General features: G+C 33.1%; 1 protein-coding gene across 1 annotated transcript; it reads right to left on the bottom strand.

Moving 5' to 3' along the window:
* Positions 1-2,306: 2,306 nt before the first annotated feature.
* LOC123667891 (homeobox protein MSH-B) lies at positions 2,307-14,587 on the bottom strand. Its single transcript, XM_045601724.1, has 3 exons — positions 13,977-14,587; positions 3,644-3,792; positions 2,307-2,907 (listed from the first exon to the last, which is right to left on the bottom strand). Exons 1-3 carry the CDS (start codon positions 14,293-14,295, stop codon positions 2,365-2,367), a joined length of 1,011 nt encoding a protein of 336 aa, XP_045457680.1. The 5' UTR covers positions 14,296-14,587; the 3' UTR covers positions 2,307-2,364.
* Positions 14,588-15,255: the final 668 nt, after the last annotated feature.

Below are 15,255 nucleotides of genomic sequence, written 5' to 3'. Positions count from 1 at the left end.
AGTTGCTTGACTATTTTTTCGTCGATCTACGTTGTATTACTTGTCGATGTAATTGAAGTCGGTTTTTTTTTCGTTTGCGAGCAAACACAATTATTAATTTTGATTTTAGTATCAGTAGACTTAACTGAAAATTGATTGATTTCCCTTTATATCGGTACTGGTAATAAAACTTTAGAACTGTTAAAATCTCAGTACATTGAAGATATTTAGCTATGCTGTGTGCTTACGGCATCAAAGAATATAGGCACCCACTGTCTTCCTGTAGGTGTCGTAAGAAACGACTAAGGGATAACACAGTTCTACTACTACCTTGGAACTTAAAAAGCCGACCGATGGCGGGATAACAATCCAACTGCTTGCTTTGAAATACACAGACCAAAGATGGGCAGCAGCGTCTTCGGTGCAACAAAACCAGCCCTGCGGTCACTAACCCGCCATCCCAGCGTGGTGACTAGAGGCAGAACACATGAGTTGATGCCATTTTTGGCTAAATTTGTGGAGGCCTATGTCTAGTAGTGGATTGCGAAAGGATAATGATGATGATGAAGATATTTAGAAAACATTTGATGATGGATGTTACTCCTTAATCGGGACAGAAGTGAAAAGTGTAATATTTTACTTTTGTTTAAGATACAATTCAGCCTGTAACAACCCACTACTGGGCATAGGCCTCTTTCTGTTAGGAGAAGGGTTGGAGCCTTATCCACCACGCTTCTCTACTGCGGGTTGGCGAATATATTCTCTACTATAAGTAACGATCACTATTAGGTATCTATGATATCAACTGGGAACGACAGCTAAATTTGAATGCTCTCCGAGGCACAGTGAGAAGACCCACAAGGATAGACAACCAAAAAGACAAGAAATAAATGTTTTCACAAATACAAATATCCATCCCAAGCAAAAATCGAACCAGAAATCTCATCCTCGTGAACGATGCACAGACCACTACACCTGAGCGATGTCATTTTTATTAATCACTCAAAAACTGCTAGATGGATTTCAAGGAAATTTCGTATGATTCGAATTCATACTATGACGTATGTTGGTATATTATTTAATTAATGATTTTTTTATTACAATCGTAAAAAGTATCTAAATCGTAAATGATGTCAAAATGTATTTATTTTTTCTTTCTTTTTTTTTCTTTTCAAAAACTACAAAGTACCGAATGAAACTTTGTACGATTTGAATATACCTACTACAAGGAAAGTGACTGGATTCTCAATATAGACATCAAAAATCAAGAAACAATTAAAAAGATATTTGATGTTTATTGTGCTGTGTGGCTACGGCACTAAAGAATTTAGCCACCCCCTCTTCCCGTGGGTGTCGTAAGAGACGACTAAGGGATAACAAGGTTCCACAACCACCTTGGAACTTAAGAAGCCGACCGATGGCGGGATAACCATCCAACTGCTGGCTTTGAAATACACAGGCCGAAGACGGGCAGCAGCGTCTTCGGTGCGACAAAGCCAGTACTGCGGTCACCAACCCGCCCGCCCAGCGTGGTGACTATGGGCAAAACACATGAGTTCACGTTATTTTTGACGTAAACTTGTGGAGGCCTCTGTCCAGCAGTGGACTGTATAGGCTGTAATGATTGTAATGATTGATATTCATTTTATCACATTTTTGTTGCTCTTAGGTTTAATGTAATAAATTAAGATTGAATTACTTTTGAAATCAGTTATTAACGGAAAATATTACACCGGTCAATTAAATTATATAATGTACGTGATAAAAGTAAAGGTCGTTTTATCTTGACCTTGCGAAAGTTTATTGTGTCAAGATGATTAGTATTGCTGTGACACGTTTTGTCACCTGTGGCCTCAGTGCAATGATCTTAAATAATGTGTAGACTTCAAATAAAGTATTGTAAATATCTTTGGTAAATTGAATTAATTTATTCTAACTTAAATAAGTTATTTTATTTATTTATTGTAATTTTGCACAGCAGGAATTTTCCTTCTCAAAATCTGGTGCAGCCCGACTGGAAACGCATCTTAACCTTGCAGAAGATCAAAGCTAAATAATACTGGTTTCAAGCAGTGTTGTGTTCCATGGTGAGTAAGGTGACCAGTGCTCCTTGGGGAGATTGGGGGTAAGGTTGGCAACGCGCTTGCGATGCTTCTGATGTTGCAAGCGTCTATAAGCTACGGTAATTGCTGACCATCCGATGAGCCGTACGCTTATTTGCCTACCTAGCTGCCTACATATATAAAAAATTTAATTTTTTATGTATTTTGTCGTATAACAAAACGATGAAAAACGACGTTATATTAAAAACAATCAGGCAACAAAACTATGAATTAAATTCTATTTATTTAAATAAACTGTAATATAAAATACATCAACAAATAACTAAATACTAAAATTCTCTTCCAATCTTCTCAAATGGTCAACGCTCGAATCCTGATTGGGGCTGTGGCTTAAAATATTATTTTTGTACATATCCAAACTCCTTTGAGCCGTCGCCATATTGCTGTACACCTCTCTGGGGACTGTCACGAACCGATTTTGCGCGGGAACTTTGACGTTCCCCGTCAAACCGACGTTTCCTGTCAAACTGATATTTCGTTCAACGTTCAGAAACAAGCGATCGTTTGGATACTGCGGTGGCAAGAGGAGCGGGATATCCGGTTTTGGTATATTTCTAAACATTGTTCGTTCTATAATTGGGTTTTGTTGTATATTGGCGATGTTGTTGAGTGACTTGGCCCATTGTTGTTGCTGGGTTGGTTGGAGTCGATTTGGGTAATTGAAGATCCATAGTCGATCTCCAACAAACATAGGTCTAGGCGAAATGATACCTAGGCTGTTGTAATACTGTTGCGCTAATATTTCTACGTCGTTTGTGTACTTTCGTTTCCATTTTGTTCGTCGGTTTTGAAACCATATTTTAATCTGTAAAATTAAAAAAAAATGTTAGAACTTATTGCAAATACAGATTAAAATAACATTGTTTTGAATTCGGTATAAGATTTACATTATACACATATTGTGATTAATATAATGTAGTACAATTCACATTGATTTAGCTACTATGTTTTTGAATATTTATTTTAAAAGAACAATTTAAAGCTTACAGCACTACTAAGCCCTTTAATAGTCTGTAACATTTTTTAATAAGAAAGAATAAATACATTTTTTTTTTCAATGCGTATTATATATTTTTTTTTTTATTTAATTTGTATTTATATTAGATAAGAACTGATATCTTGTGCTTTAGATGACTTCGAACACAACCTGTACAATTTATATTTTCCTTTTGTTTGTGTATTTTTGAACTGAGGTAGAGCACGGCAGAAAATTCCGTGCTCAAAATATGCAACAGCTCGAATGGGGTAGTACCTCGACCTTACAGAAGATCACAGCTAAATAATACTGCTTTCAAGCAGTGTTGTGTTCCTATTAGTGAGTAGTCAACGCGCTTGCGATGCTTCTGGTGATGCAGACGTCAATAAGCTACAGTAAATGCTTACCATCGGGTCAGCTGTAACACTTTTTTGGCGACCAAGTTACATTAGAAAAAAAGCGGGAATTATATAAAACGATAATAATTATAAGATTATAAAATGGAATCAAGGTTTATATAAAAAAATATAACCATATTGTTATTTTTTTCTTGTATATATATTACCTGTGTTTCAGTAAGTCTCAACTGCCGCGCTAACCGCCCTCTCGCGGCGACTGAAAGATATCTGTTCTTCTCAAACTCAGCTTCCAAACTCTTGATCTGTTGAGCGCTAAACGCCGTCCTAGCTCTCTTACCGCGAGATGAACATGATGCTGTAAATAGTAATATTTAATAATGTATGTGTGTTAGTATGTATATTAAACGTCACGATGATTATTTTTTTTTAATTTGGTTTCAAAAGCACTTTTGAATCGTTCCAATCGAAAATATGTAAAAATTTTCATAATATTGGTTTTTGAAAATTTGATTGGGAATTATAATTATGATAACAAAAAATATATATAAAATACAAAAACAAAAAATTATGACTAAGTATGAATTGAGAATATTAATAGGTACATTTAAAAACCAACAAACCAAATAAAAAATACATGATGTTCTTTAAAAAGACTATTCAAGATCTACCCTCATATATTTTACGTGTCCAATTTAAAATATAAAATTTTCGATCAAAAAAATTTATGAACGAAAAACATTTTTTTAATTTGCGTACAAGAGAAGGAATCTGAGAAAATAACGCGCTAATTTATTTACGATCTGTCGACGATAAAGAATCTTATTTTGTGTTCAAAGTTTGAAATTCAAATTAGCCGTTTGAATTGGTACCATTTCCCAAATATAATTATCCGAACTCATACTAAGGTCGTAAACGAACTGTACGTTTTAATATACGCTTAAAAACGGTTCCTTTATTCCAAAACTGGATGTTCACGTTTTAAATTTCGAACGACGTACATTCGCAAATATATTTATAGCTTGTCTCTAATTTTATAATTTTTACTTGTTTTACGTTCTCTTATTTTTTTTTCAGTATAAATTCAATTTACAAATTTGAACACCTATAAACGTAGCTGGTCAATTTAAGCACGGCTAAGCTAAAGAACAGCAATGATTATTTATTTATTAGACGCAAACAGACTATAGTTCCAATTCTATGGAGAGGAGTCTTCTATATGTTGTTCAAAAAGTTTAAATTTAAAGAGAACTAGAATTATAACAATAACAGTTAAGATAGATATACTTAAAAACCCTAATCTTATAACAGTAGGCTTCTAAGCCGCATATTATTGTAAATCCAATCCTAAGGTTGTACAATAAATTTTTCGTTCAAAATGACTAAAATTTAGTCCCTCCTAAAGTTTATACACTATCGCACAGTCTGTCATTAGCCTAACATCGCACTGATGTCTCATTTTCTATATTTGTAACGTAAAGATAAATCTCCGTTCATCCCGACTCTTGTTAGCTAAATCTCTCTCCTCAGTAATTATTCACCGTCGTAAAAAAAAAAACATAAAACGAAAATGTCTCAAAACTAAAACGTTATAAGTCCGAGCTCATTAAGAAGCTGTATAATTGTATTGTAGAAGCAGATTCGAACTTTTTAACCGATATTTTTTATGTGTGTTACCTAATAACTTTTTATTGGGTGTTCCGAGTATGATATATTTTTTTTTTTTAATTGAAAACTGGTGCTTTTCATTTATCATTTAATTTGGTCGAGATCTGGCGAGTTCTTTTTGAGTTATACCAATTATTTGACTATTTTTTGCCTATCTACGTCGTATTACTTGTCGGAGTAATGTCGATTTTTTTTTCTCGTTTCGAGCAAAACATTTTTTCGAATTTCGAACTGTATCAAACGGTCATTGATAATTTTTTCGTATCGATTTTTAAATTTGCTTACGTTCTAAACTAAACCTTAATAATAGTAAGCTTAAATACAGATTATAAATTATTTTTGGTCACTGGTGATTAAGACGGTGGTAAAAGTGGCGCGAAACAAAGACATTAGCTGTTGACAAGTGACGATGTTTTAACATTAATTGCTTTACAAATGCTTAGAGCATTTATCCACTGAACGACCTACTTTTTTTCTATAATATTTAAATAAATAGACGTATTTTATAATGGACTAAAAACTGATTTAATATATGATAATGTTTTTTTACCTTCTACGTAAAAATAAACTATAAGACGAAAATGAATAGTAATCTTTACAAATGCGTTTAAAGACAGGTAACTAAAAACGAAAAATACTCTAATGAATAAATAAATAAAAAATACAATATAATCAAACCTTATTATAGATATAGAATATTAAACATAATTATCAAAATATAATCTAACTATATGTACGAGTACGCAGTTACACAAACTAAAGCTTGTAACAATACTAGAGACCCTTTTCAGTTTCATCCGAGTTTCTAATTCTATCATATTTACCTTAAGATTCTAGCTTTATAATGCTTCAGCCTGTAACATTCCACTACTGGGCATGGGCCTCTTTCCCCATGTCGGAGAAGGATCAGAGCTTAATCCACCACACTGCTCCACTGCGGGTTGGCGGATATATTTCCTACTATGAGTAACGATCGTTATCAGGTGTATATGAAAAAAACCGGGACCGACAGCTTAGCGTGCTTTCCGAGGCATGGTGGGGAGACTCAGAAGGACTATCAACCAGACTAGAAATTAATATTTGTATGAAAACAAATATCCACTCCGAGCGTGAATCAAACCCGCGACCATCGGTGTATATTCGCCGCCGACACGGCACACGTACCATTACACCAGAGCGGTCGTCAACATAATAAACATATTTAAAAATTCCTTGAATTACACAAACATCAAATAAACAAACGCAAGACATTTCACAAAAAAAATATTATTAAAAAGTCTCAACCGGATAATGCATTTTTTATTTCTAAAGCGCATTAAGAACGTTTAATTTGACACTGGCTCACATTAAATCATTAAAGCTGTAACACAAGCCCCTATGTTATCTGTTATTCCTTAACGATCTCCGTACAAGCTATAAATCGTATCTGACAAATATACATACTAATTTCATACCGTGACATCGCCGATGTTATTATTTTTAACAAAAAATAATTATTGCTATAACGCTGAACTATTTTATTGAATAGAAAATTGTATTTCAATTTTTTACTATATTACCATTAGATTTAAAGAAACATTGTTACCAACACAATATGGGCTTGTCCTAAAATAAAGGTTATTATTATTTTCTTATTATTGTTTACTGTTGACTAGCGTTGACTAGCCCGTTGGCGCAGATAGTAGTGATCCTGCTTTCTGCTCCGAGGGTTGTGGGTTCGATTCCCACCCCGACTCTAGGTGTTATATATTAATTTATATATGTATCATTTATATATATGTTTATCGAAAAAAAATTGTAGCTATAAACATGCATTAAGTCGCTTACTTTGGGAACAGATGACCGTGTGTGTATGTTGTAAATATTAATTTATTTATATTTATTACTTTACTTTTTTATTTTTCTTTAAATATAAACTACGTTTGAACTTTTTTAATTCGTGAGTTAAAGAAAACTTTTTAATATTGGTTTTAATCAAAGTTTACAAAATATGAATCTTAATAGAAACCTCCAATTTTTTTAAAAGATTACGTATAAACGAAACATAAAATGATTTTTAAAAACCAAACCTAAGCAAAGCTACACCATTTTCAATTAAGCGATATTAAACCTTATTAGAAAGTAATATGACAACTCATGTCTCAACTGACGTTTATTTTCGCGCGCTCATTAGCGCGGGAAACGCTTCAAGATGGCGTCTGGGGCATGTTGATATATTGCCACTAATTACTCAGAGTCTGAGGTGTTTATTGAAAATAGTTGTTAGGTGACGATATGCCTCGTCCGCTTCTATTGAGCTTACTTCCTCAGTTTAGTAATGTATTAATTGTTTTTATCTATTTCTGGCTGGTAATGATTTTGTGCTTTTTTTTAAAACAATTATCTCTTTTTGTCATTATTTGCGTTAAAAATTGATTGCAAAGTTTATATTTTTATTTTAAAACATTGCAGTAATCGTTTGATACTCCCTCATTGTATATCAAGTTGTGCATTTTTTTTAAAAATAATTAAGTAAAAAAAGTTTTTCTTAGTAAAAATTATCAAAAAGAAATCGTTCATCATCATCATCATTACCATTTCCATCGCCATAAACATTCCTAATGAAATAATATTCATTATGTATATTAATAATATAAATTTAAGTATCTAGCGCGCTTCTCACTTTTTAAAAATGTCTACCAAATGACTAGACGACTCCAAAGCAAAGCTGAAAAGGTTCTAACACTAGACGCTAGTAATTAAGTTAGCATTATATTTAAAACTTAGATTTTTTGCCATAACTTTATAAAATATTTAATTAAGATAATTACGTTCAAAAATTTTACAAGTAGGTATCTATTTAAGAATTTTCTTAATAACTTCTAAAATATTTGCTCTGAATATTTTTATTAAAAACAATTCTACTTTAAATTCCCAAAATAAATATCAAAATTCAACTTATTAGTTAATAAAAGAAAAAATATTAATCTGAAATACAATACGTTTGAGATACAATTCAGCCTGTAATATCCCACTGCTGGATATAGGCCTCATTCTTCATGTAGGAAAAGGATTGGTGCTTAATCCACCACGCTGTTCCACTACGGGTTGGTATTTTCTACTATGAGTAACAATCGTTATCAGGTATTTGTGATAACAACCGAGACCGACGGCTTTACGGGCTCTCCGAGACACGGTGGGGAGACCCACAAGGGCAGATCTCCAAACCGCAAAGAAATATTTGTACAAATACAACATAATATCCATCCAATCGAACCTGCAAACCGTCGGTGTTTTAGGTGAATACACGCACCACCGCACCAGAGCGGTTGCTGAAATATGTAAATTATCTGAATAGCGAGCGCACCAGAGCGGTTGCGGGATCTATCCCCGCTCAAGACAAACATTTGTATTGGCCATACAGGTGTTTGCCTTGGTCTGAGTGTTTGTGCAGTCCTTGTGGGTCTCCCCACCGTGCCTCGGAGAGCACGTTAAGCCGTCGGTCCCGGTTGTTATCATGTACGCCTGATAGCGATCGTTACTCGTAGTAGGGAATATATCCACCAACCCGCATTGGAGCAGCGTAGTGGATTAAGCTCTGATCCTTCTCTTACATAGGGAAAGAGGCTCATGCCCAGTAGTGGGATATTACAGGCTGAAGCGTATCTGAATAGCAAAAATCATTATTTATTTAAATAACGACTTAGTAAAAGAGCAACAAAAATATAATTTAATTAGCGTTGAAAATAAACATGGCGTCTGAGAAGCATGGCGTAAACGTCAATGAGGCACAAAGGCGCGAAGTGGTGACTTTTTTATAATCTCCGTGATTTATTGCTAGTCGTGTTACATTTACTCGCGTTTCAATGATTAATTTGTAAAACTATCTTCAAAACCAAAGAGATACATTAGTTCTTCATTATTATACAAAAAACTTGCTTTTTTTTCATGTTTTAGTTTTCGAGTTGTACCTAATTTTAAAATTGAGTTCCTGTTTTTATACGTCTTTTTTTTCAGTCTTAAAAATAAATAATACATTTAACTGCAAATGTTTTATTTGAACTGTTTTTAACCGACCGTATATACGGTCGAATTGAGTAACCTCCTCCTTTTTTGAAGTCGGTTAAAAATAACATTTGAGTTCAGTACAGAATATTGCAGTATATATATTTTTATTTTATGTGTGATCGCGGATAACTAGTCGTTTATGAATCGATTTTAATGATTCTTTTTTGCTGGTAAGAAGATATCCCAAGAGTGGTACCATGCTAAGGAAAGCATGATTTGACGATGGCATCCCAAAGAAATCGAGGGGAACCTTCGAAAATCGTAGTGACGACTACTGCGTTTGTCAATTTTTTTCGTCTACCTATGTTGTATTACTTGTCGATGTAATTAAATTTTTTTTTTCGTTTACTAGCAAACACAATCATTGTTAGAATAATGGTTTAAGGGCCTTAGACTATTAAGACCTGTTTTGCCTTAATTAAGAAACTACCGCTTTTACATACACAATTGCGAATAAAAATGCCGTAAATATAATGGAATTCGATGGTAAACTATTTACTTCCCATAAGAACCAAATTCACTTACACGAGAAGATTAATATAAGCTAAAGTTAAGTTAATATACCTACTTAAAAATATATCAAACAAGAACAACAATGACAAAGGGTTAAAATATAATATATCCCCGCATAGTGCGTTCGAGAAGGGAAAATCCGATACATTAGTATTAATTATTAAATTTATTGAATGATTGATTTTTAACCATTTTTAAATGTTAATTTAAGGGATTTCGATACGTTTATATGATTAGGTAAATTATTGTGCATTTGAGATCCTTATTTATTTATTTTGTTTACTAGCGACCCGCCCCGGCTTCGAACGGGTGCAATGCTGATACTAAATATACTACAGATTGTCTTTATTTATAGTGTAAAGTTAGCTTATAGCATGGTTATTAACATAATAACAACAACATTCAGATATACGTCGTTAGATTACACGTTGTTACAGAATGCGTTGAAGAAATTAAGGTTCACTGCTCGTTCCCCGTAGGTGATAGCGTGATAATATTATCAACATATAAGCTACATATGTAGCCTATATGTTGACCCGACTTCTTAATAATATTCGTGCCAAATTTGAAGTAAATCCATGCAGTAATTTTTGAGTTTATCCCGGACATACATACAGACAAACAGACAAAAATTCTAAAAACCATATTTTTGGCTTGAGTATCGACTGTAAATCACACCCCAAGTCTTCTTTTAAAAAAATATTCAATTTACAGTTTTGACTTTCTTACCATTTTATTATATGTATAGATTAAAACTATTACAGAAAAAGAAAGATACAATTTAGAAACAGCGGTGGTAGCCCGGTGGCGCAGTTTGTAGTGGCCCTGCTTTCTGTTCCGCGGGTTTCGGGTTCGATTCTCCCTCTGGGTGTAATATGTATTATTTCTATGTATATTTATCAAAAAATATATTTAGCTATAACAGTCGGCTGTCACCTGTAACAAGCATTAAGTTGCTTTTAATTAGAATCTTATACAAAATTTAGAAACATATACAAACAAATAATTATGTAAAGGCGGCCTTATTGCTTATAGCGATGTCTTCCAGGCAACCTTAAGTGTGCCGGGAAGAGTGCGCAAACAACAATGCAAGTTTATTATGCATACTGAAGACAACTAGCCTCGACGTCCTCGTTAGACTACCAAAAAACTGAAGATCTCCTCAAGGCATACTGGAGTTAGTTTGCACTTGATAAACAATTTATTGCGCAGACATAAAAACACTCATACTCACACCATCTATACACACACGCACACACACACACAAACACATATACACACATAAATATGCACCTTATCCTGTACTATTATATTTTATATTTTATTTTTTGATTGTCTAGTTTGCTTAAAGGTAATATTAATTAATTTGCTTAAGTTTTCTTGTGTAAAGTTTGCTTTAGAAATAAATAATGGAAGAGCACACTGGTTCATTGTGGCACAGGCCTATGACTATCACAAGAACCAGGGAACTCATTATTGTATGTAAATATTTTTATGAATAAAGCATTATCTTAATATATATAAATCTCGTGTCACAATGTTTGTCCTCAATGGACTCCTAAACTACTTAACCGATTTTAGTCAAATTTGCACACCGTGTGCAGTTTGATCCTACTTAAAAGATAGGCTATATTTTATTTTGATATATTATGTTATTATTATATTTCAGAAAAAAATAAGGTGATACGAAGTTCGCCAGGTCAGCTAGTTATTATTATAATCTTAACACACTAAACATAGTTTTTAACCTACTTCGAAAAAGGAGGATGTTACTCAATTCAACCGTATATATATGTGTGTGTATCATTCAACTTAGCCTATTGCAATCCACTGCTGGACATAGGCCTCCCCAAGTTCGCGGCAAACATCCCGGTTTTCCGCAATCCTCATCCAGCCTACACCGGCAATCTTACCCCAAGACAAGAGACCCCAAGCATAGCCCGTTCCATTGCACGTTGAGCGACTTTAAACTTGTGGACCAGTCCCTTCGTCAATGTCCACGTCTCGGCTCCGTATGTTAATACAGGCAGGACGCATTGCTCGAAGACCTGACTTAACGAAGTCTTCCAAACGCTGCCCAGCCCAATCGAATCCTCCTATCGGCCTCCCTCCCGAAGTTGTTGCGGCCTAATTGGATAGTATGGCCTAGGTAAATATAATCCTGAACAACTTCGTAATTTTATTGACTCCCCTTACGTACCTAAGTAATATATTATTTAGGTGTCCCAAAATAAATACACGTAATCAGTCCCTATTTTATGTTCCTAGAACTAAGACCAAATATACGCAGAATAATTTTACTTTTAGAGCATGTAAAATGTACAACCAATGTTTTCATCACATTGATTTTGCTACTTGTTCAGTGCAATCTTTAAGGAGTGAATTACGATATGCAATAAATTTTTAATTTTTAATTTATCATTAATTATTTACATAATTTATGAATTTCTAGTAGGTTAGTTTGATTTTGTTATAAATTAATTTAATTATAATTGTATTATAGTTGGTATGATTAATTTTTAATGTTGTTTAAATCTGAATTTGTTATCTTTTAATTATTTATTATTTAATTGATAATTGTATGAAATGTTTCTATTCGCACATGTTTACCTAATTATTCAATTTACTACTGTTTGAATTATTTATATTTCTGTGTGTATCGATTATTTCTTATTAATGTGTGCTTTTTAGCTTATTAATGAATTGTTTACTATTGGAAACTTTATTGGTTTACCTATGTATCAGTTTTATAAGATTTTTTTTCTTTGTATTATTGTACTGTTTGTTTCCTAAATAAATAAAAATAAAAATAAATAAACTTCGAGAAGGGTACCATCGACCGATACCGGTATCGGTATGACTTGGTTGTTAAACATAACTTTCGTCTTATCCAAGTTCATACAGAGATCGACACGTCGGTAGGACTCGTTTAGGCCGGCCAGCATTTGGCCTAGCTCATCCAACGTCTCCGCAAAGATGACAATATCGTCGGCGAAACGAAGGTGAGAGATGAATTCACCGTTGACTTTGATGCCTCGCCCAATCCAAGGTTTAAAAAAAAAACATCCTCCAGCGCAGTGGTAAACAGTTTCGGTAATATTACATTCCCCTGTCTTTTTATGTATGTTCGGGGATAACTCTATCGTTTATGAACCGATTTTGATAATTCTTTTATTGTTGGAAAGGAGATATCTTTAGTTTGGTATCATAATAAGGAAACCAGGATCTGATGATGGGATTCCAGAGCAATCGAGGAAAACTCTCGAAAATCCGAAAAAAAACTTTTTACTGGGTGTACCGATTTTGATGATCTTTAATTGGAACGAAGTTCCTTACGGTAGGCTTGACATTTGGCTGGGCGAGCGAACTGAAAAAATGTGATACTAAAACCGTAAGAAAAATATATAACGGAAGTGACGTAATATCAGTCACACGACTGTATATGCGCCATTTTGGCGCGAACTTGTGGAGGCCTATGTCCAGCAGTGGACTGCGATAGGCTGATTTGTGAGTGTGTTAATTCTTTTGATCATTAATCCACTGACAGTAATGTATTCTTATTGACATTGTAAAGTTTTGGCAAACCTCTGTTTTTTTCTTTTTTTCTGATTGATTTATTTGTATCAAAGCAAAATATCATGCAAAGCTGTGTAAATTTGTGAATTGTTTCCTATTGGAAACTTAATTGGTTGATAATGTTGCTTGCTTTGCTTAAGTTATTCATTTGTTGTATTTGAAAATTCATTTTACGAATTTGAGGTTTTTTCGTAAAAGTTGTTTTTAACCGATACTTTTGAACAAATTTAAAATTAATAATTAGATAGATGAGATGAAATAGATTTATTGTATCCCAGATTTTATTTTTACGTCAAAAAGTAATTTAAACACGTTAATTCTAACAATATTCGCTATAGACGGACAGGAAATTATATAATTTTTGTAACTGTAGATAAAAGTGGCTTAATTTTGTTTCTTATGAGATTTTAGGCAAAAAAAAAATATTTTTGTTACGACATGTTGGCATTTTTCATTAAATTAATATTATTTGTTATTTTACCATACTTTTTATCTAAAAATTCAAAATATTTTAAGATCTACAAATATTTATTTTCATAAAAATCGTAAACATTTACTAATAAACATTTACTTTAAGCAAGAAAAAAAAATTTTTTCGTTAGTTGTAATTTATTTTTTAAATAAGCAGTATTTATATTATCATATTTTTAATTATTTATTCAAGTAATTTGAAAACCAACAAATATAACTTATTAAAATTTATAATCATTAAAAAGATGATATAATTTTTTTCATTACCTGATGAATATTCAGAAGGTTTAGATCCAGCAAACTCCTGCGCATCAGCTGTAGAGCTCTCGACGTCCAACTGCTCTGAATCACTACTATCTTTATCATCATCAGATTCAATATTTACATGTTCCTTATCGAAAACACTAAAATAGTCACAATCAGACGTCGAAGCATTTTCATTAATTCCTCTGTCTCTATTATTATCCACAAATTTATTGGCTAATAGATTATCTATAGAAAAGGCTAATTTATTTTCAGTTTTGTTATTTTTCGGATCATCACTCATTTCGTTAATTTCCATCGATTCAGATTTCACAGAATCCATTTTGACAATTAATTCAATTGATTTAATGTTCGGTATGTCGCTAAAAATATTATTGATTTGTTCTAAATTCACTCTCTAACTATTCCACGTACTACTACACCCTTAGCACTTTAAGAACTAAAACTTTTAAGTCATTTGACAGCTTTTCCGTCACGACTTATTGCCATCTCACACGAGTTAATAATTTAAACTGAACTGGAGCCTAACGACACGTTTTTGTCAAATTGTTTTACAGAATCGACTGCGGTCGACATTTTAACTGGCTCTTCAGTAAAATGCTACTGAAACATCATACTTAATAGATCTTAAACAGTACTATATTAAGGCTGAAAATCAATTAACACATAACCATCTGGCAATGATTCTAATCTGAAAATGAAGATGAAAAAGCTCGACTAATGGGCGTCTATCTGGATGACAATTTCGTATTCCACATTTAGATTATCGCAACCGAATTTCAGCTCTAATCTCTTATAATACAGTTGAATTATATTTATCTCGACTTAAACGATGCAAATAGCTCTTAAAGCAACAGTTTCAAGATATAATTAGCTATAAGCCAATAGGAAGTTGGTGGGCGTGTCTGGCATGCTCACGCGACTGTCTTTCTGTAGATCAAAATGGGATTTATTAAAAGAGTCCCGTGAAATATGTTCGTGTCCATTAATTGTGATAATTATATTGTTGGTACGTTTAATTGGACACGTCACGTGGTTAACATATCTAGTTTGTGACTTAATGAGTGGATCGAACGTGTTTATAGACGCTGGCATCGTTACGGCTAATTAGTTTTGATTTTGATTTGTGTGTCGTTTTGATTGAGTTGTCTTGGTTTTTTCTTTAAGTTCTAGTTTCTTGCTGCGGATGTTTGGTTTTTTTTTTTTTTGTTTGTGTGTAATTTTTACTCAGCCAATAATTTAACAATCAATTATTTGGCTTTGATTCAAATACAGAGACGGA

Source organism: Melitaea cinxia, chromosome 29, assembly GCF_905220565.1.
Source record: "Melitaea cinxia chromosome 29, ilMelCinx1.1, whole genome shotgun sequence".
Classification (NCBI taxonomy): Eukaryota; Metazoa; Arthropoda; class Insecta; order Lepidoptera; family Nymphalidae; genus Melitaea; species Melitaea cinxia.
The sequence above is the reverse complement of the archived record's forward strand: the minus strand, read 5'-3'. Positions and strand labels throughout refer to the sequence as shown.

Coding starts and splice junctions, on each gene's coding strand:
- LOC123667891 (XM_045601724.1), bottom strand. CDS start 14,295: ATGGATTCTGTGAAATCTGAATCGATGGAAATTAACGAAATGAGTGAT. Junction 3,793..13,976: donor ACCTTCTGAATATTCATCAG/GTAATGAAAAAA, acceptor TACTATTTACAG/CATCATGTTCATCTCGCGGT. Junction 2,908..3,643: donor TGAGACTTACTGAAACACAG/GTAATATATATA, acceptor TTAATTTTACAG/ATTAAAATATGGTTTCAAAA.